This window comes from Sinocyclocheilus anshuiensis, unplaced genomic scaffold (genome assembly GCF_001515605.1).
Source record: "Sinocyclocheilus anshuiensis isolate Anshui unplaced genomic scaffold, SAMN03320099.WGS_v1.1 scaffold85, whole genome shotgun sequence".
NCBI classification, from domain to species: Eukaryota; Metazoa; Chordata; class Actinopteri; order Cypriniformes; family Cyprinidae; genus Sinocyclocheilus; species Sinocyclocheilus anshuiensis.
In genome coordinates this window covers 737,837-759,053 of record NW_015536800.1, presented here as the reverse complement: position 1 = coordinate 759,053, position 21,217 = coordinate 737,837, and the positions used below count along the sequence as shown (strand labels likewise).

Genomic DNA, 21,217 nt, shown 5'->3' with positions numbered 1-21,217 from the left:
TTACTGTACTGTGTAAAAAAAGAATTGCAATGCTGAAAAAGCATTTTCAGTGACAATGTTTGGATTTGAAATTAAAATAATGGATGAATGTTTGTGGTAAACAGCCACGGATCAGTAGCGGACTCCTGTGTGAAAGCTGCTTCCCCTCTCACAAGAGTCACCTAAGAGGGGAATTCCCCCCATTTTCAAAAATGAAATTCAGGCCCTAAAAATCCTGATTGGAGTGGAATGATAATTTATCTATGATATGGAAATAATAAAAAGAAGGTTTTTAAAAGATCGGTATCGGTGATCGGTATCGGCAGATACTGCTTTCTGTGATCAGCGATCGGCCTCAAAAATCCTGATCGGAGCACCCCTATCCAAAAGTATTACATTCGGGATATACAGTATTGTTCAAAAATACAGTGGATTTTTCAAAGGCTTTTAAAAGAAAGTTCACAGTTAGGCTGTATTTAATTGATCAAGAACACAGTAAAACAGTAATATTTTGAAAAGGTATTACAATTGAAAATACCTGTTTTCTATTTTAATATATTTTAAAATGTAATTTATTCCTGTGATGCAAAGCTGAATTTTCAGCATCATTACACATGATCAGAAATCATTCAAACATGCTAATTTGGTACTCAAGAAGCATTTCTTATTATTAATAATGTTGAAAACAGTTGTGCTGCTTAGTACTTCTTGTGGAAACCATGATACTTTTTTTCAGGATTCTTCAAATAGAGCGTTCAAAAGATAGCTCTTCCTCAGAAGCCAAGCACCCAAACATGATTTTGTTCCTCAGACTGAAACATGCCAGTTTGAGAAAGCACTTGCCATTTTTGTGCGCGAAAAGAATCAGAGAACAAACTGTTGGTGGTCCTTGGGCATGCCATATGAGGTTGAGACTGGTGGGTTTTAAACTATGCTGAGGGAAACCATATGAGCCTACGCATTTTGCACAACACAATTCCCAGTGAAAAGAAGCACATGGCTGATTTTGTGTGTTTTGGAAAGCACAGACTTTGACAGCCTGGTTAATGTAGGCATTGCACCACAGTGATTTACTGCAGATAATGGGAGGTTACAGTTAGAAAAATGTGGGGGGGAAAATGGGGGAAAAGTACATAAGTGATGGGGAATGTTCCAGGTTTTGATGAGCTAGCATGACTCTTTTTTTCACTTTTCCATAAGAAATTTTGGCCAGACTATGTAAAAGGATTACTTGAACGTTTAAGTATGAACTGAGTAACAAAAAAAAAGGAATGTACTAGATTCAATACAAATTAGGCTCAATCAACAATATTTTAGGTGTAATGTTCACAAAAAATACAAGTAAATGTAAAGTGTAAAATATTTTAGTTAAATCACTAACCATTCAATAAGACCCTGACTTCAATAAGTCATGCATTATCAGGTGGAAATACTTTTCTAGGTGGATGAATATATTGAATGTGGGGGGAAAAATGGGGGAAAAGTACACAAGTGATGGGGAATGTTCCAGGTTTTGATGAGCTAGCATGACTCTTTTTTTCACTTTTCCATAAGAAATTTTGGCCAGACTATGTAAAAGGATTACTTGAACGTTTAAGTATGAACTGAGTAACAAAAAAAAAGGAATGTACTAGATTCAATACAAATTAGGCTCAATCAACAATATTTTAGGTGTAATGTTCACAAAAAATACAAGTAAATGTAAAGTGTAAAATATGAAGTTTGTATTTTTGTTAAATCACTAACCATTCAATAAGACCCTGACTTCAATAAGTCATGCATTATCAGGTGGAAATACTTTTCTAGGTGGATGAATTTATTGTTATGTGTTACTGTTGTAATGCAAACAAGTGCATGTAAACAGTCCCTTTCTGGCATGCTTACAGGCTAACAAAGTCAGCTTGGATGTAAGACACTTTACAGACAATACTCTCATGCCAACAAGTATACCGTTTATGACCTGTGGTTGTACTTTTGAAACCGTGTGTATTTTAATGTTCATTGCCTGGCTCAATGTGCTCAGTGTAACTGCTTTTTTTTTACCCCAAAATATTTTCCGTGGAAACTGATATTGTGTCACTCACTAATACTGTTGATGATATTTAAATATTCCTTTAATTCCTTTCATTATATCAGCGGTAACCCAAGCAAACAGGGGGTCCTGAACAGAATGTTTTATTTTAATAAGCAGTGTGTGTGTCTATATTCAAAAAGTCTTTAGAAGCTTAAAGTGCATGTAAACAGTCCCTTTCTGGCATGCTTACAGGCTAACAAAGTCAGCTTGGATGTAAGACACTTTACAGACAATACTCTCATGCCAACAAGTATACCGTTTATGTCCTGTGGTTGTACTTTTGAAACCGTGTGTATTTTAATGTTCATTGCCTGGCTCAATGTGCTCAGTGTAACTGCTTTTTTTTTACCCCAAAATATTTTCCGTGGAAACTGATATTGTGTCACTCACTAATACTGTTGATGATATTTAAATATTCCTTTAATTCCTTTCATTATATCAGCGGTAACCCAAGCAAACAGGGGGTCCTGAACAGAATGTTTTATTTTAATAAGCAGTGTGTGTGTCTATATTCAAAAAGCCTTTAGAAGCTTAATCCCCGTCTGTAGATGGACGTTACAGATTTAAATGAACTGAGCACCAGACAGATGTCGGTGTGTGTTTGTGTCTGAGACAGAGAGAGGGAGAGTGAGCAGATAGTGAGGACATTTTACTGGACCGCACTAGTTGAAAAAGCTTATAAATCAGCCAAAAGATGTTTTGATTTAAATCTAGTGTTCTGCATATGTTTCTGTGATGAGTAAGTTTAAGGGAAGGGGTTGGGTTAGGTGAAAGAAAATCAGTGGAAGTCTATGCAATGTCCTCACTAAGATAGCGAAACGTGTGTGTGTGTGTGTGTGTGTGTGTGTGTGTGTGTGTGTGTGGACAAAATCATCCTTGTGACTTTGATGTAAACCTCTGATAAACTGACCTAGATAGAGATACATTTTCTGACAGCCTTTGTGAGAGTGTATTGAGTGTGTGTGTGTGTGCGCGTTTGGATACTCACTAGTATAAAACCTCATTAGCTTCATGCTGTTCATATCGAACTGTCTCACACATCAACCTGCAAATGAAATAAACAGTGTTAAGCACATTCCCTCTGTAATGTAGAAATGAAAGTACCCTCAGACAAACACGCTGGTACCTGAGCTGATGTTCCCTCAAGTTGGACAGCGCTTCCATGCCATGGAGGTACGAGTACACGATCTGCAGATCCTGCAAAACAGAGACATAGAGAAGGTCATACACTGCTACTTTACAGTGATGCCACTTTACATGAATAGGGTACAAACTGGTGTCCTATTTACTACCAAAACCATAACATTTAGCTCTGTGCCACATTTTGCACACAACCATTTGCTGTTAACAAATGATTTCACATTTAGCATTTCTAAAAATTGTGACACCCAAGCATTTCGACCTTTTCTAGAGCATAGCATGAAGACAAGCAAATAATCTTATTTCAGATTATTTCAACTTTTTAGACAAATTGTATTATTGACTGCATTTGTCAAACTCAACCAACCAACCAATACTAAAGTTATTGTAGGAAAAAAGAAAAAACTAAATAATACATTTATCAATAATATCTAGAGCTCAATGTGTTTTTTAAATGTTAAAAAATGTTTTTTGTTACATAATTAATTTGTTTATTCTATGTTCATTGATGGAAAAATAAATCTATATTTAGATATGTCTCAAATTTTGTAAACATGGCAAACCTAAAAAATGTTTAGTTAGACTTTAATTTAGCCGAGGACATTTTTTAAAGGGTTAAGCACCTTTTTCAACTGTAATTTTTTTGGGGGGGAAATAAATATGTTTTATTTAAGAGGTTTAGCAAACCAAACACAAAACACACGACAAACATGAGCAGCAATAAATAAGTAAATTAATATTATATAAATATTTTTTACAAACATATACAAGGACACAAATTTCCCTGATTAAACCTGTTTTTCCCCCTTTAAGTCATTTAACACCTGCGTGTATGTACACCAAAGCACCAGTAGGAGGTGCCCTATATATGTGAATATATACACAAACAATAAATACACATCATATACCAAACACACAGTATATGCACAACCCTACTTAATCATTATTTAACTCCGCCCATCTTAAGTTACACAATTAGTGTTTAACAAGAATGGAATGTTTGCAGATACTCCATCATTCACTCCTTCACTTTCAGGTCTCTTTTTTCCTCACTACTTCTGTCATTATTCTGTTCTTCTTTTGATAAGATAAAAGACAATATGGATGCGTCTCACAACCTAGCAATTTAGTAGTTCATTATGTTGGCCCAAAACATTGCTGAGCAAACCTTAAAAATATTTAAAGCTAGCTACTTTTGTTTTAATGGCAAATACATTTAAGGGTTGTTGTTGATGTTTGTTACTGCCACAGTAATGCAATATTAGGTATACAACAGGACTGTGTGCTTGCAACGCACTGGTCAAGAATTGTGTCTGTTATACATGTTGCTGGTCTAATAGACACTTGTCTATGGATGATTTGGGAAGCAAATTACAGATTAGGAAAATCTGGTTGGACGAATGGTCAAAGACTGTTCTGTTAATGCAGCTGAACAATCATTCTTTTCAATGAGGTTAGCTATATGAACCTATTATGCAAGAGCATATCGAATACCAGGAAGAGGAAAGAGCTATACACAGCAGATGCAACCACATTAATGCTAATATAGAAACCCTTTATTCACACTTCTGCAATGCGAGAAAACAGCGAGACGGAAAAACCTCAAGCCAAGTACAAGTACCTTCAAAGACCCAAAATAATTTTCATAACAGAAACTAAAAAGTGACTACAAACTAGTGTTGTCACAATACTAGAATTTATAACTTCGATACAATACTGTAAAAAAATATTCAAATTTGATTCAAAATGACTTAAACGCAAGTCAATCTGGTGCACTTTTTGTTGTGATATTGTCTCAGTCAACATCACATTCACATTTTAGAAAGCCAAACAATTTGAATGATAATAATAACAACAACTTTATATTATAAATATTATTATTATTATTATTATATCTAAGAAAGAACTATATTATGTTGTAATACAACTGCAATTTAAAATGAAAAAGAATATTGTAGTATAATTATATTATTTTAGTTTACTGTAGCAAAATTGGAATAAATGTCTTCATTTTTCATTTGCCAGTTACACCCTTAAACATGGCTCAATGCCAATTTATATATTACAGAAAAACTACTAGCCTAATTTATACAAAGTTCAAACATGATCAAAAGTTATCAGACATAAAAAAGTGAAGTCAGTAATAAAATAAGAACAAATAAACAAATTAAAACCAATGATACAAATAAACAGAATAGAACATATACAAACGAAAACAGTTTTTCAGGCAGGTCTAACAGTGATTTTCTCTGTCTTTTGTTGTTTGAATTATATTAACAACACAGCTCGGTTACCTTAAGGCTGAATGGATCTATAATGATACACGTGATTTCTTCAGCTGTTCATGTTTCCTTAAGACATAACTGACTGTGTTTTTGACTTGTACTTTGACATACCTTGACATATTTATCCATTCAAGTGCAAGAACACACAAAATAGAACTCAATTCAGCATCAGCGCGCTGTCTGAGAGACACAGGCCTCTGTATGGGTGCACAGTAAACACTGCACGCGTACAGAGTTCTCTATTGCGTGTTGTTGCGCTTAAATGTTTAAACTGACGAGACTTCGTTTCGCTAGATAAGACCCTTATTTCTCAGCTAGGATCGTGCAGAGCCCTTTGAAGCTGCATTGAAACTGCATTTTTGACACTGAAATCGTTGGCCACCATTGAAGTCCACTATATGGAGAAAATTCTTGGAATGTTTTCCTCAAAAAACTTAATTTCTTTGGCGACTGAAGAAAAAAAGACATGAACATCTTGGATGACATGGGGGTGAGTAAATTATCAGGACATTTTTATTCTGGAAGTGAACTTATCCTTTAAACACGCGCACTGGGTCTTGCAGCATCAACTGTGAACTGGGCTGCTGAAAACACTGGATTATGAACAAAGTGAAACTGCGACAGATTAGACTGTAGTGGGCCGTAACACCATAACAGAGCACTTCAACTCAATAGAATGAGACGAGTGTCACTGAGTGAGTGACAGGTGACAATTTAGGGCTGGGACGATAAATCGATTCAGAATCGATTCGTGGAACGATTCTTAGATTTTCAGAATGCATCGCGATTCCTCTGGAATCATGCATGCAGTGTTCTAGTACACCCCCAAAACAAAATCAAGACTTTGTAAAAGAGCATAATAGGACCCCTTTAAGGGACGGTCATGCAGTCCTGTTGACACAAGTTTAGTGTTACCAACTAGGCATTTCCTGCGACTTGGTATGAGATTTCAACATTTCACGGATGTGATGAGGTCATATTGGCTCTATGCTTAGGTTATGATGACTGCTTGATTCATACTGTCAGAAAATAAAAACAAACTACATACAATGAGGTCCAAATATAATATAATATAAAATAAATTTACACAAATACATATAAGAGTGAAAACGTACATAATCTTAATTTTACATCACAATGTTTAATTATTTTTAATTTGTTAAAATTGTAAAACTGATTAATTATAGGTTTAAATCTGAATTTGAATCCCAGATTTTCAATATGGTCTCAGAGTTTGTGTGAAGTGAAGTGTGGAGACCTTTAAAGGCCACAACATTCACACATAATCTGTACCATCAGCTCTTCACAGTAAACTCACTCAAATGGGACATGCTGACTTTCCTTCTCTCCTCCCTGACATTCCAACAACCTTTCTCATGTTCTTTGACTCCCCTTCAACCCATCCATCCATCACTCCCTCATCCGCACTCACTACAGTCAAATGAAACTAAATTCAAACTGCCCACTGGGCTCCATTTAGGGGTGGTGTGCTGTGGTCTGCAATTGGTTGATTTGAGTAGAAGGGCAGGGATGTTTATTCTTGGACTATGGCATTTCCTCTTTGAGAGACAGACACGCACATAGAATTCTGATTATGGCAATGGACTGAGTCCTCTGAGTCAAGAGACCAAGGTCACATTTCAGTTAGTTGTAGAAGACCTGGCCACTGGATCACTCAAATAAATGAATCAATTCTGGAAAATACTTATTTGCACACTTGTTGCCATGTCCTGTTTAAAAATAGGACATTCACTTTCATTTTCACTTATAAAAGTACAACGTTTTTGAAACAATGAAAAAACATGTCAGTGTAACTTTAAGTTAAGTTACAGTTCCTTTTCAGTGAAATAGCAACAGTTACTGTTCATTTCCATTTTCTCACAGCCTGGCATAAGAAGTTTCAAATCCTTAAACTAGCCCTACATGGATTTACCAGAATCTGAAAAATCACCCATTATAAACAGGGTTCTCACACATTTAGACAATTAAATTTGCACTATTTCTTTCCAATTGTTTGGAATAACTGAATCATTCCAATTCAGACTAATTCAAATTCAGATGCATACCATAATTGATCTAAAAACCAGTTTAACTATTATTGAATAAAAATAAACTCAAACAATTTAGCTTAGAAATAGTACATTATTCATTTCCTTGTTTCACTCTACTCAACAACAATATTAAGTTGATTAAATATTAACAGCTACAAAAACATCTTCAATATTTTACACAACTTTTAATATTTTATTAACATCTGTGACACTCCCAGGCCTCAATAAATAAATAAGTTAGTTAGTTAGACTGTGGGAAGGGAAAACACAAACAACAATTCTTCAGGGAAAATGAACTACCTTCTGTCTTCTGTTTGACCCATGTGCAACAAGCTGTGTTTCCATCCACCTATTTTTATGTGCATTTTGGAATATCGCATTAAAAAAACGCTGGATGGAAAGGCCAAGATGCGCATAAATTCTACAAATGCGCATAAAAAAAACTTATGCACAAACTACGATGGAAACACATTTACCGAATAAATTCTTCCATGTGCATCGAAAAAGTCATGTGACTTTGCGCTATGAGACGGGATAACTTGACTAACCAGTGGACCGATCTCGTTCACAGCATCTATATGTTATTATGGTCATTCTGAAATGCCTGAGCAAAGTCTGTCGTCAAAGTATTTCTGTATAATTGTCTTACACGACTGCGTTCCCAAACAGCAGGCATCCACCTCCGAAAGCAATGACTGCATTTATTGTGTTTCGTCTGCTCGCTCTGAGGCGCAAGTAATTTATCATATATGAAAATTACTATATTCAGTGGCTGCTTCTTTTTATAATGATATTTAGTGCCAGTTTACCAGGAAGTGATGATTTTGTTCTCTTTGACTCGTTTGATGGAAACGGTGCTTTATTCACTAATGTTTTATGCGATATTCCAGTTTTGCGCATACGTTTAATTCGAATCTTTGGATGGAAACATAGTTACTGACAGGCTTTTCAGCACAACTTCCTTCTCGTAAACATGTTTAAAATCGAATCGATTTTCATCAAAATTCAAGGCCAAAAAAGGATATTTACTTTCTATTCTTAATGAATCCCCTGAGCTTCCTTTCTCTTCAGAGCTCTTAAATCTGTTGAAATTTGAAACCACTCCTCCTCTATCTGAAAACTAATAGTCAAATTACTGGCAGTACTACACAAAAACAACACATATTTCCTCATAGATTCCTATTCTGTCATTTGTGTAGTTGAGGACATCAGTATCAGTATGCTGTTTCAGCCGATACCTTCAATGAAGTTCTCAGTATCGACTGTTGAAATGTGCCAATGTTCCTCTACATTAATTAGTGTACAAGTTCTTCTTTACCCTCTTTCCTTCTTTCTTTTCTGCACAAATAAAATGCTGTTATTATTCACACAGCCACCTCAAAATCATACAACCCAACACACGCTGCAGAGAAAGAAACTTTACACCCACTTTCCTTTCAGTTCTCTCACGGATTTGTGCAAAGGTACATTTTAGTAAAGCCATGTGAACAGTTATACAACTAACCGTGAGTCACTAATGGCGCGTGGTGCAACTATAACGACATGTGAATAATCCCGCCCACTCTAAAGCGGTACTGAACTGCAGTGGAAACGCAAACCGAGCCGAGCCGAACCGTGCCGTGCCGTACTGAGCCATGCCGAGCCGAGTCGTACCACGCAGTCGAAAAGCGCCATATTTAATCACACAGATTAGCAAAGAATATTATTACATAGGTGTAAATCAGATGCAAATACTATTATTAATACAATATGAGCACACATTTTTACCTAAAACCAAAACATTACCGCCATATACCATGGAAAAGAACAAAAAAGTACCATGGAAATACCACATTTTTTAGGACATGTAGCCTACACCATGGTTCTTTCTGAGTGTGGAGTACTATAAACCATGATATTTATAAAATACCACAGTTACTGTCCGAAATTATTGTAACATTACAGCCACAGCACTTTTCCTAAAGGGACAATTATTTGCAACATCTATATAAGTATAAGTTTATAATGAAGATCTGTCAACAGTAAAGAGCAGCATATTATCGGCTTCGCATGAAATGTTGTTTTCTAATTGTGGAAGACTGATCAAGTCCTCTTTTGTACCACTGGCAAACACGGAGGTAACCAAGTCTAAACACAGTGGTCACTTATTATAAAACTGATGTCTTTTTTATAGTCCAGAACAAATGGCTTTTTAGCCCTGAGAGATCTTTGATGACACAACATGAGGGAAAAAACGTCCATGTGAATATATGACTTGTTAGAACACGATTCAATGTTTTCCTATTAAGGGAACTGACCCAACAACTATTTTCAAATTGTTTTCCTAAGAAAGTGTCTGGGAAAATGCAAACTAAAAATGTACAAATAAAACTAAAAAGCTAACGGTTGCCCAGCATCTGTGTTTGTGTGGTTTCTGAGTTTCACAACGCATTCTGTGTAAAGCGTGAAATTCCCCCCACCCCGGTGTCTCGGTGGCAGGGTTAGCAGGTGGGAAAAACCATTATAGCCAGCTGGGTGAACAAGACGAGGAAGGATTTAAGAGCAATGCCACAAATGAGAAATGAGTGCTGCTAAATTGAGTAAAACATTGTCTGAGCTACAGTTCAGATGGTGAATAAGCCATTGTTAATGCACCAAATATCCATATGCATCCGGTACACATAAATGTTGAATACAACAATTGCCTAGGAGGACTACACATAAATTCAGATTCTGACCTCTGACCGCGAATTACTCGCATTCCAGTTAGTCCATTAAAAGCACACCAACATCGTGTAACTAGATTGCTTATGCTGTGTATCTGTGTTACGGGAATTCTTGTTCATTCAAATTCAAAACACAACAGACCAGATTTATTCTTTGCTTTTAAATCTAAATATGTACACATACTTATGTTAAATATTCTCTACTATCGCAGCTTCACTTGCAAACTTAAGATAATTATAAATCTGTCATAGGTTGATAAGAGCAAACATTTCGATTTGTTGAGCATCTCAACCAGCCATTCCAAGTAAACATCCACTAGCAGGCAATAATAGCTATGAGGAAATACTAATCTGGTTCATGTCTTTCCATAACATCCACAAACTCCTTTAAGCTATCAGACTCCTTAAGGTTATCAGAGAGGAGATCCACTCACACCAAAAACAATTACAGAAACAGGCAGGCCTTGCAAAGATGTTCTAATACTAGACCACGAGAAAGCAGAAACATTACATCATGTCCACTGCAAGACCAGCAGTTTAGTAAAGTCAAGGCAGTCTTTTCATTATTTTTCCCTATGAGAACAAAGCATTGTTTTGAGTCACCATTCCTCTGGAAAATCTAAAAAGATCCCACACACTTACAGTGAGGGCCTGTCATACCAGAACTGAAGTAATGAAAACACCCGCCTTCACATTCCTGCTATTAGCCCACTTTTTAATTTCACTAAACATGCATTTATAAAAACGCTACAGACTAGTGGATTTTGCAGACATGATTCTGCTCAAATGTGTAAAAAAACATGTGTCCATATCCACATTTTGACAAGCGAGGAGTTACTTCAGTTCAGATTAATACACAGGATTGAGAAGAACATGGAAGGAGGAGAGGAAAAGCTGATAAGACATTATTAATACAGCAATGTGCCAATGCACTTATCAGCACTGACACATCACTTTAATGAAGGGAGAGAGGAACAGAAAAACTTATGTCAGGATCGGAGAAATTACTCTCACTCCCCCTCTCATGCGCAGTGGGCCTAAATGGGGAAAAAACGGAAACATCCTTTACTTAAAATACTCCAATTCAGTTCACCATTGACCTTAATGATGTCACCAAAGTTCTGGAAAAAGAATAAATGGATCACAGCTGAGAATTTGGCCCCAGACTCAAATAAAAACATTTCCAACCCATCCAGCAATGTTTTTTCTATTAGGTTTCTGTGAGGTGTACTTCAAAAGTATTAATCTGAGCCAATACAGAACATACTGCTTCACTTACATCTAACACCAAAAACGTATTTCTCGATAACGATATTCATCTCAATATAGCCATTTTCCTTTCATTTTATTCTATTTTTGTTATTAAAAATAAGAACAAAGAAGCAAATGACAAACAATAGGACAAATACAACAGAACAAAAATACATATTAAAATAAAGTTTTTCAGCTACAGGAGGTTTATTTACATGTAAGAAATACTACAAAAATTGAAGAATCAAGCAAATAAACACTGCATAATCTTCACGGTCGGTATGAATCAAATATTAAGCGATTCTTAAACATAAAAAGTGATTAGTCATGTGAAACATCATGCATGTCCCAAATTCGCAACCACCTGCTTTCTGAGAGAGGCGTTACACTTTACAGGCGTTACAGACATACACTTTGTGTATGTGTGTCACCGCAAGCACCGCACTGAGTTCTTTTCCCATAGCTTATTGCGCTTAACTCTAACATCAAACACATCCCACTCTTATTTTCTCATTCATGCATGTTTTTTCGATAGATTTATACTGTCATGATATATAGCACCATACCGACCAGCCCTATTCTGCATGCAAAACTGACTGGTTAAAGGGGTCATCGGATGCAAAATTAATTTTTACATGTTGTTTGAACTGACATGTGTCTTGGCAGTGTGTGTACACAACCATCCTATAATGATAAAAATCCACCCAGTGTTTTTTTTTTAATCTCGATAAATCCAAACCCCTTTCTAAAATCAAGCCATTCTCAGATTCTTGGCTGTGTGACGCCACACAGGCCAAGGCCCCTCCCACGATTGTTGATTGACAGTGGCATTTTACCTTCGATCTGCCCGGAGTCTGCTGTAAACAGTCCACCATTGTTTCGACGCCGGAGCAGGTGTAGACCAGAACACAGCAGTCGTCATTTACTCCCGACATCTGAGCCGCTGAAGACACAGTTGATTACCTTTATTTTTGAAGGGAATGCGCCCCCGATCTACCTAAATGCATTTATGTTTGCGCGAATCATTCGTGATCCAGCCTCACCTCCAGAAGAAGTGAGTATACGTTTTTTTTAATGAATTTTGCAAATCGCCATAATGTGCTAGTTAGCAAGTTTCACGATGAATGCAGCTAAAGTTTACAGTCTCTCAGAGAACTGCGCGTCACCCCACGGAAGAGAGACGCGAGGTGAGCAGAGCTCATTAGTGTTTAAAAGGAAATGCACCAAAACGGCTTGCTGTAAACGGAGCCGTTTTTGACAGGGTGTTGTTTTACACTACCATTGAGAAATTTTAACCAAAGTATGTTATAGACTTTTCATTAAGACCCTAAAGAATCTGATGACCCCTTTAAACTAACTAGACACTAGTAAAACAGTAACTAGGAATTAATTATATTACCAATAACTATCACCAACCATTTATATTGTAGGTATTTGGTGCGTTATCAAGTTCAACTGTTTTTTGAGTCGTGTGGTATTACAAAAGATAACAGTGAAGAAGTGTTTCTATTGTTTAAAAACTCAAACAACATGTGATTTTGCACTATATAAAACTCAACATGCGATTCTGCATTTCTCTAAAAGCCCTTCCAGGAGGTCTCATTCACTAATGGCTGATTCGCTACTACACAAAAACAGGCAGGAGGGAGGAAATGAAACCATTGTTATGAAACTGCAGGGCTAATGTGTTTCGGAAGAATGTGAATCACTTCCAAAGTCCATTTTTTTACACAATGCCTAAGTAAAATTAGACTGTATAAACATCGTTCTTTTTCCCTACAGATCACAAAATCAGACCTTCACAATGCAAAATTATTTTTTACATTTTGTGATACAAATCTGTTTTTGATGTCAGGTTTTTCTAACTGGAGTGAAACATAAAATTCAGTAAATAGCAATCGGAGTATACACGGGATCATTGGAGAGCTCAAAATTTGCTAAACTTTCTTGCTGTCCTTACACAGCCACAAGTGATCTGAGCAGATGGTTCCTTTTCAGATTTGATGTATGTTTCCAACACATCAGCAAGCTCAAAAGATTTAGTAAACCCTGACAAACAGATGTCCCACATTAAGTCATCATGCAGATGAAACATGGCACTTTTATGGCTTGGAGGAAAAAAATTATGAGATGTGTGTGGGTGGCATAAATGTCAAGATTTCTTTTTTCTACATGGCACTGTTTTTGGTAAATGGAAGGAATGATATGTCATAATTATGAAACAGGTAATTTTCATGGAAGCCTCAGAAGCAGGGGAATAAAAATCATTTTTGGATGAGTTTTATTTGTTCAACATTAGTGTACATGCTCTTCTGGAGCTTACACAGAATCAACAATACATACAATAAAAGACGAGAGAGAGAGAGAGAGAGAGAGAGAGAGAGAGAGAGTGAGTAAGTAAGAAAGTTGAAATAAGTTTTAAATACTTTTTACATTTATTTGATATTGTATTAAAAATGTAAGATAAGGAAATGAACTGGGTTACTCTGGGACAGTTGTGTTACTTACAAGCTGTTTAACAAAGCATAAAAAAATGGATCACAACAAATGAAAGATTTTAACTGCAGCTAAAATATGAATATTTTATACAAATATTAAAAATTAATGTGAAAGTTAAACCATAATTATTAATTCTCCTTAAATGAAAAGCACTCTTGTCAGATTGTGTTTCATTCGATTGTATTTCATATTCAGCTTGTGGTCCGTATATTTGACCCCTTGCTCTTAAAGTGTTTATGTGAACGTATACATTAACAATAATCATATTAGTAAATACAAATCTGTCACGTTCCAGTCTGATTTGAGAATTACAACAACACCTTTAGTCTTACAATTAACACTAATACAGTAGTTAAAGACTAAAGTTTAGTGCCTAGATTTCAATCTCAATCAAGTTGTTTTCGCTTTTCTGTTTGTCTCTCTTATTCCCTCTTCCTCCTTTTCTTCTACTTCTCTCCTATCTCAGTACATCTCATTCTTCTGCTCTTTTCCTGTTGCTCTCAGCAGCAAGCACACCAAGGCGAGGGTCATTACATGAGGAAGTAACACCTTAAAACTCCAAAGCCCCTGTTGTACACTTGCCCTAATATGTGTGTGCTCGCGCTCACGGACATAACAGGCTTATAAAACATAATAACTGGCAGGGGAACACAGACAATTGGTTATGTAAGGAGAGAATGGAGTCTCTCGCAAGGCTTCAATATCCTGAAATGTTTACAAATGGATAATAGCAAACGGCACACAAACACACTTCCTTACATGCAAACAGACACACACACCACAGTTGTGATAATGTTGTGCACAGGCACAATCATAAGTAAGTTTCAGCGCGGCTTTCCGCTCTCATTGTGGGCATCTGGTATTTTAACCATGTATGAGACTGAATGAGCGTGTGAAAAAGAGAAAAAGCAGGAAGAGAGAAAAACATAAGATTGAAAAGATATATAGGCAAAACAATTGATTATAGTGTGAATTAGGGCAGGGTGATATTCTTGTTATAGTCACAATTATTTTCCTTAGAAAAATTAAGAAACATTGTCACAAGCACAGTGATTTCAAAGAGTTTTCTAAAGACTCAGAGCGGTTTTGTCTTGCAAGTAAGAAAGTGTTAAAATGTTTCTTACTCAAACTCTGATTAAAGCAAAAACAGCATCAGCGTAAGCTAGATTTATTCGAATCAGCACAAATATACTGCACAGACCTAGTGGAAATATATGACTGCAACAGTGTGACTAAATCTTTGACCAGTGCCACCGTTTCACAAACACCTGAGGCCCTGACCATAAACCAACTGCAGCAACGGTACGTCTGCTTGTCTATATGATGGCATCTGTGCAAATGCTTATAGTAAACAATAAAAAAGAAACAGGAAAATGACAAAAAGGAAAAAAAAAAGACAATGTGGCAAGTAGGGATGTAACGATTAACCGCGAGCCGGTTGAAAATCGATTCAAATCGGTTGAGATGCTAAACAAATCGCGATTAATTGAGGTGTAGGAGTTTATATGAATGTATGTCTGAGGGGAACTTACTGTCTTTAGAAAAGTTTAGATGGTATTTTTTCTTTACATCTTGCCTCTGTATAATGCATTAAAATCGTGAATTGAATCGAATCGTGAGTTGAGTGAATCGTTACATCCCTAGTGGCAAGTCCTTATGGATCAAATACTATTGGCAGTTTACCAAATTATCGCCTAATCTAAGTTCCTGTCCTTTTTCCCACCACTGCTGTGCTACCCCATAATATATACAATTTATCCTATCTATTTTGTAAATGCATGTTACAGATAGTGATATTTTTAAATATCGGCATCGGCCGATAAGTTTTCCTGTTTGGCCGATGCGTTCGGGGCGGGACTTTTATTTTGACGGCGCTGACAGCGGCAGCACAGTGCTCACGTTCTCCCTCTTGTTCGCCGTCGTCCTTAACAGTTCTGTCTAATATGGATAGAAGTCTGTATAATAATCAGAACGGTTAAACAAAAGAATTAAAATGCATACAAAAAGTATTATAACGATTGATTTTATATTATTAGTAATAGAAAGGCAAACACTACAATACTTTCTTGTTTGCCGTCAGCATTCAGCAAAAACGCATTTATATCATTTAAACAAATCTTTGAATGACTAATGAACATTTAATTTCACAAAGCTTGCAAACTTAGTCGGATCCAGTTGTGAGATCTTGTGAAGTGTGCATTTGTATCCTGCATGATCACGTGTTCTCTGCGTGACGGTAGGCCTGTCGCAATAATCAATATATCGACTTAATGCGCAATATATGTACATGACCTCAATAATTTTTGGTGACGCAATATATCGCCCATTATATTTTCTTAAAAATGAATGCCACCATGTTTTTTACATTCCACTTGCACCTGTGTCTTTTGCAGCTTCTCGAGCATAACGTGGTGTAGTTGGTGCTAGTTCAAATTTAAATAATGTTTCTACAAACAAAGTTTCATCTGCAGATATGGTCTTGTTTAGGGATCTGTGCCTTTGTGCATACGGACATCTGACTGCTAAGTAGTGATTGTGTTTTTCAGCAATAGTGTGCACCCTTAATTTACAGAGAAACGAAGGTCCGGGAAGAGTTCAGCTTCACTGGAGACGCGTGATCGACAAACGTTAAACTCGTGATTTCAAATTATGCTGTGCTTTATGCATTTGCCCACTGCCATATTCATGTCATTTCCACTGTGTGCTGTATGTAAAATGAGTGTTACCTTGGCTTTATTTGAAAAAATATGATTCCCAAATCCCAATGCACACAAACTTCCCAGAATACTGAGTGCCCGGTTGGTTACAGTGTGTACTTCCTTTTTTATTATATTTTGTATTAAATATTTATTTATTTGTGAAAAATACTTTGTCATCTAAAGTCTAAGTATGTTTATTTAACACATTTACTTTTTAATCCATTTTCAAATGATTTCAAATTTCTTAAACATTAATTAAAATAAATAAAATTATATCGGCTTTATATCGGCCACCCTGCTTTCCAAGATATCGGCATCGGCTGCCAAAAAACCAATATCGGTCGACCACTTGTTACAGATCTTATTGTGAAAGATTCATCAATGTGTGTTTCTCATTTTTCGGACCTCTTCATTTACAATAATAGCAGTGAAAACATAAATTCTGGTGACAAATACCAGACTTCTCCAATCATTTAGTCTGTATAAACCCCGCCCTTCCAAAATTGACTACAAGTTACCTTTTTTTGGCACAACAGAGGAAAAAAAAAGAGATGTTGTTACTTCCATTTAATCACGACATTAACTGTATGCAAAGTGTCAGTGAGAGAGGGAGTACTGTTTGTAAAAATATTAATAATTAAAAGGACAAAAAAAACCTGAAAACTAACCAAAACGACATCTGGTTCAAAACTGTTTTGGGATCATGTTAATGGATTCAAATCTACCACATAAAAAGGATTTTTGTGTTTATTTTGATATGTAATATTGACAATCTTTTCATCTACATGTTTACAAAAAAACTTAAAATCATGGCTAATCATACAGGGAGGCTTGATTTCCAATATAGTTCTACTAGAACCACAAATGGGTGTATTTTTTGCCACAATCATCACTAACGCACATGCACAGTCTATGTTTGATCGCCACAATAAATTGATGAAAAGAAATAATCCAATGAAAATGCTACAAAAACAGCACTCTTTGTACTGGACATTAATTAACGCTGTTTTGGCGACAAGTAGTAGATGTCTAAATTACTGCAATTTGTAAATATGGGAACATTACTTCAACAAGAGAGACAACAAAAACAACAAAAAAAACTCACAAAAGTTATAGGCATACATTAAAGGCACAAGTGAAAGCGAAGAACGAACTGGTGTGATGTCATTTTGAACAAGTTAAAAAATTTGTGAGTTCAAAACATCTTGGCAAAAAATAAAAACCTTTCCAGAGAAGTTTGCTCTTGCTTTTGACGTAGAAATCTTCTCCAGCTCATTTATTCTGTTCAGTCCGAGATCAGATGTCCATGAGTGAAAGCAAGAACACATGATCTGTAATCCTAATTGAAAGAGTCATCGATGCAGTTTTTTTTTATACTATAAAGCTGCTTGCTTTAGAGCAAGCAGTATAAAGTGCTATATAAATAATTGTAGCGTGACTTGACTGGATTGCCGAATTGCAGAACTTGCCAAATTTACATATTAATCTAAACACGTTGGGATGTTTGTTAATAGTATACCACTGCAAAGGTATTTTGAACTTCTTTTCACCCCTAAATAAAGAATGAAAAATAACTTTGTGGGCCTTAACCCAGCCTGGTCCTTGATGAAAACACTACTTTTAACATGATAATCTGATTACCACAAGGACCCACATTAATAACCAACTGAAAATCTCCTATCTAGTGGATTAGCCTAATATTACTAATTTATCATTGACCTGATACTTATCCAAAGTAACAGTTACACAACACGTTTTACTGAAAAAAAAAAAAAACCCACTGGAAACTGGAAGCAAGTTGCTTGTTAAAGCACACAACAGTAATTGCTCATGGATGAACCCCTGGCAGATTTAAACATACAACCTTTTAGTTACTTGCCCAGATTTTTAACAAACAGGTTGCAGTCAGAGACACAATGCAATTACTTAATTATGCAAAAGTTAGTACACAACATCAAAGCTGCAATAATGTGTTCAGAAGGTGTTAGTGCTTATCTCTTCATTTATTTCACACTGGGCCAACAGCCACCAGCACACATTCAAACAGTGGCTTTTGGGTTTCTTTCAGCTTGAGGCCCCTGAGAGTCAGAGGTCCCAGGGCCTGATCCATAATCCTATGTAGGGCTGCAGAGTATTCAGTGTACCTAAACATATCACACTAAATACAAGCAAAATATGAAATCCTTTAAGGAAGTGCTTTAATTCTTCATGGCAGCACAAAGAGGCCCAGATCTGAAGGGCCTACACTATAAACTACATTCCTCACATTTTTTTGATTCATTTAATTCCTGGGCTGGAGACTCACAACCCAAAAATCCCACACACAGAAGTCAAACGTAGTTTTAAGTGACCACAGACAGCGGACATTCATACAATGCTGGTAGTTTACAGAGCTGAAACTCTAATGAGCTTGTGGTCAGGGGCTAAATGGCGCTGTGCCATTTGTTTATTTCAGATGGTTTAAATGAGGATGATCTAGTCTGGACTGCAGGGCATTGTGAGGAAATACTCCCTTCCGATAGATGAGTAATACGCGTCTGAAATACCACAGAAACAAGGTCCTACCAACTCTGATGAGTGTGACTATATTAAGCAACTCTTTAAAAAACCCTGTGGGCTCCGATTACGACAAAACTGAGCGTAGATGTGGAACAAAATAGTAACTTGCTCGACTTTGTTTGGCTGCATACTAAAGGGACACCACAATTTCCCAAAAATGAGTAGAACTGGAGCTTGTGGCGCCTTTAAACAAGCTGGTCTAAATGAAGCAATGTATTTAATGTCTGATGCCGCTATGAACTGGCGACACTGTTTTATTCGGACATTTAAATCAACTGTATACGAAAACATCTACTTTAAACAATCTATACATCGCAAGCTGATTTTGGTTTAATGTTTAAAACGTTTAAATGAAACAATTAAGCCAGCTTCAATTGTATAAACGGTTTTCTTGAGACTTTTTAGGGCAGCTTGATATGTATAAACCGTTTTCTAGTTGTATAAACTTTTCATTTAGACAGTCTACAGTTTCTCAAAACAATTGACGTTATCTATTGTGTAGCAGCGAAGCACGTAAACAATCACAAACACGCAAGCTGTGTCTCAAAATCTAGCGCGTTCCCTATCTAGGCAACAGTGGTCTCTTACCTGTTGCGTCCTGTCGGCAGGATTCTTCATGATCGCGTGCCGAAAACTACTGTCCACATATGAAGCCATTCTGTCCGCGTGCAATCACAAAAGATCTCCTTTATTAAAGTAATAACATTTCCTCTAACGCTTCCGACTCCTTCGTTTAAGCTGAGCCGTCATTTGTAAAAACCCCACACGTTCCCTAAAAGACAAATGTCTCGTTGTGGGCCAGTTTCTGAGCCCCGGGCTGGAGTTGTATTCAAAGCAAGCACGGGTAACAGTAGATCCTCGCAGCGGCGTACAGGGGGCAAATATTTACACCCTTAAAAGTTTGTGGCATTCAGAAATCTCTTTCCAAAGAGAGCGTAATGACTACAGGGCAACAGAATCACGTTTTGCCGAGTAACATCACTGAAACAACTACACAACAACAAAACACGTCCACAAATGTCTGAGCATTGTCTTGTGTGCGGATTGAGGTTCACGGATATAACGTTACAGGCGTAAGCTCCGTTGTTTCGGGGTCGCTGTTCATCACTCCGCGTCCGGCGAGTCTCTTCTGTTGCGTCGAAGGCGAAAGCAGACGCTACACGTCCGTTTATCCAAGTTGGAGTAGTTTAACAAAGTGACGTGCGTCCATAGCGACTACGCGACGGACACCGAACACCGGACGGGCGGGCGGGGTGAAACTGGACCGGTGACAACGTGATTCACAAGATTTGAAGCAAGAAATTAAACGGCCGGCCTCTAGCGCCCCCAGTGGACAACAAGTTCAGCCCAACTTTGAGGTAGAGCTGTGATAATGGAGCGGCATAAAGCGGCGACCAGTGGACAACAAAGCGCGTTACATAACCAGAAAACATCCAGAAAAAAAGACGATGGATCTAAAGGCGCATATTTAAACACTTAAATGTTTTCAATTCAAAAAATCTATTTATTTAAAATAAACTGTTCTTGGTTCACAACCGGTATAAATATCTTATTTACAACAAAGATTGCTATGAGATGTAGGCCTCTAGGCTCGGCCCTACATGGCAAATGAAATACGTGACACAGTAACCAACAACGGGCTATGTTTTCTCTTAGACTTTTAGACATCATCAATTAAACACTTAGCCTCATTATTCATTTAATATTACATATTGATAAACAATTTAAGATGTGAACAACATTCTAAGCAATATACTAAAGCTATCATTTTGGAAGTGTTTTATAAGGCATTTATAAGGCCTACTGATATGACGTATTATTAAGAATATAAGAGAGTTTTTAAATTATTTTTAGAAGCGAAAACTGTTATCTTGACTTTTTGTGTGTTGAACCTAAAACGACCAGCAGGTTGCGCTAGATTACTGTACATTAAGTGAACACTCTTGTTAGTTTAGTGGAGGGTCTCCCCACCAGG

At 36.7% G+C, this 21,217-nt stretch overlaps 1 protein-coding gene across 1 annotated transcript in view; it reads right to left on the bottom strand.

The window, feature by feature from the left end:
• LOC107655945 (rap guanine nucleotide exchange factor 2-like) overlaps positions 1-20,516 on the bottom strand; it is a 48,110-nt gene extending 27,594 nt beyond the window's left edge. Inside the window, exons 1-3 of the mRNA XM_016443582.1 lie at positions 19,831-20,516; positions 3,180-3,250; positions 3,042-3,098 (exon numbers count right to left, since the gene is read on the bottom strand). Of these exons, the coding sequence (XP_016299068.1) occupies positions 3,042-3,098; positions 3,180-3,250; positions 19,831-19,899 (197 nt within the window). The 5' untranslated portion in view covers positions 19,900-20,516. The remainder of the gene's footprint in view (positions 1-3,041; positions 3,099-3,179; positions 3,251-19,830) is intronic.
• Positions 20,517-21,217: the final 701 nt, after the last annotated feature.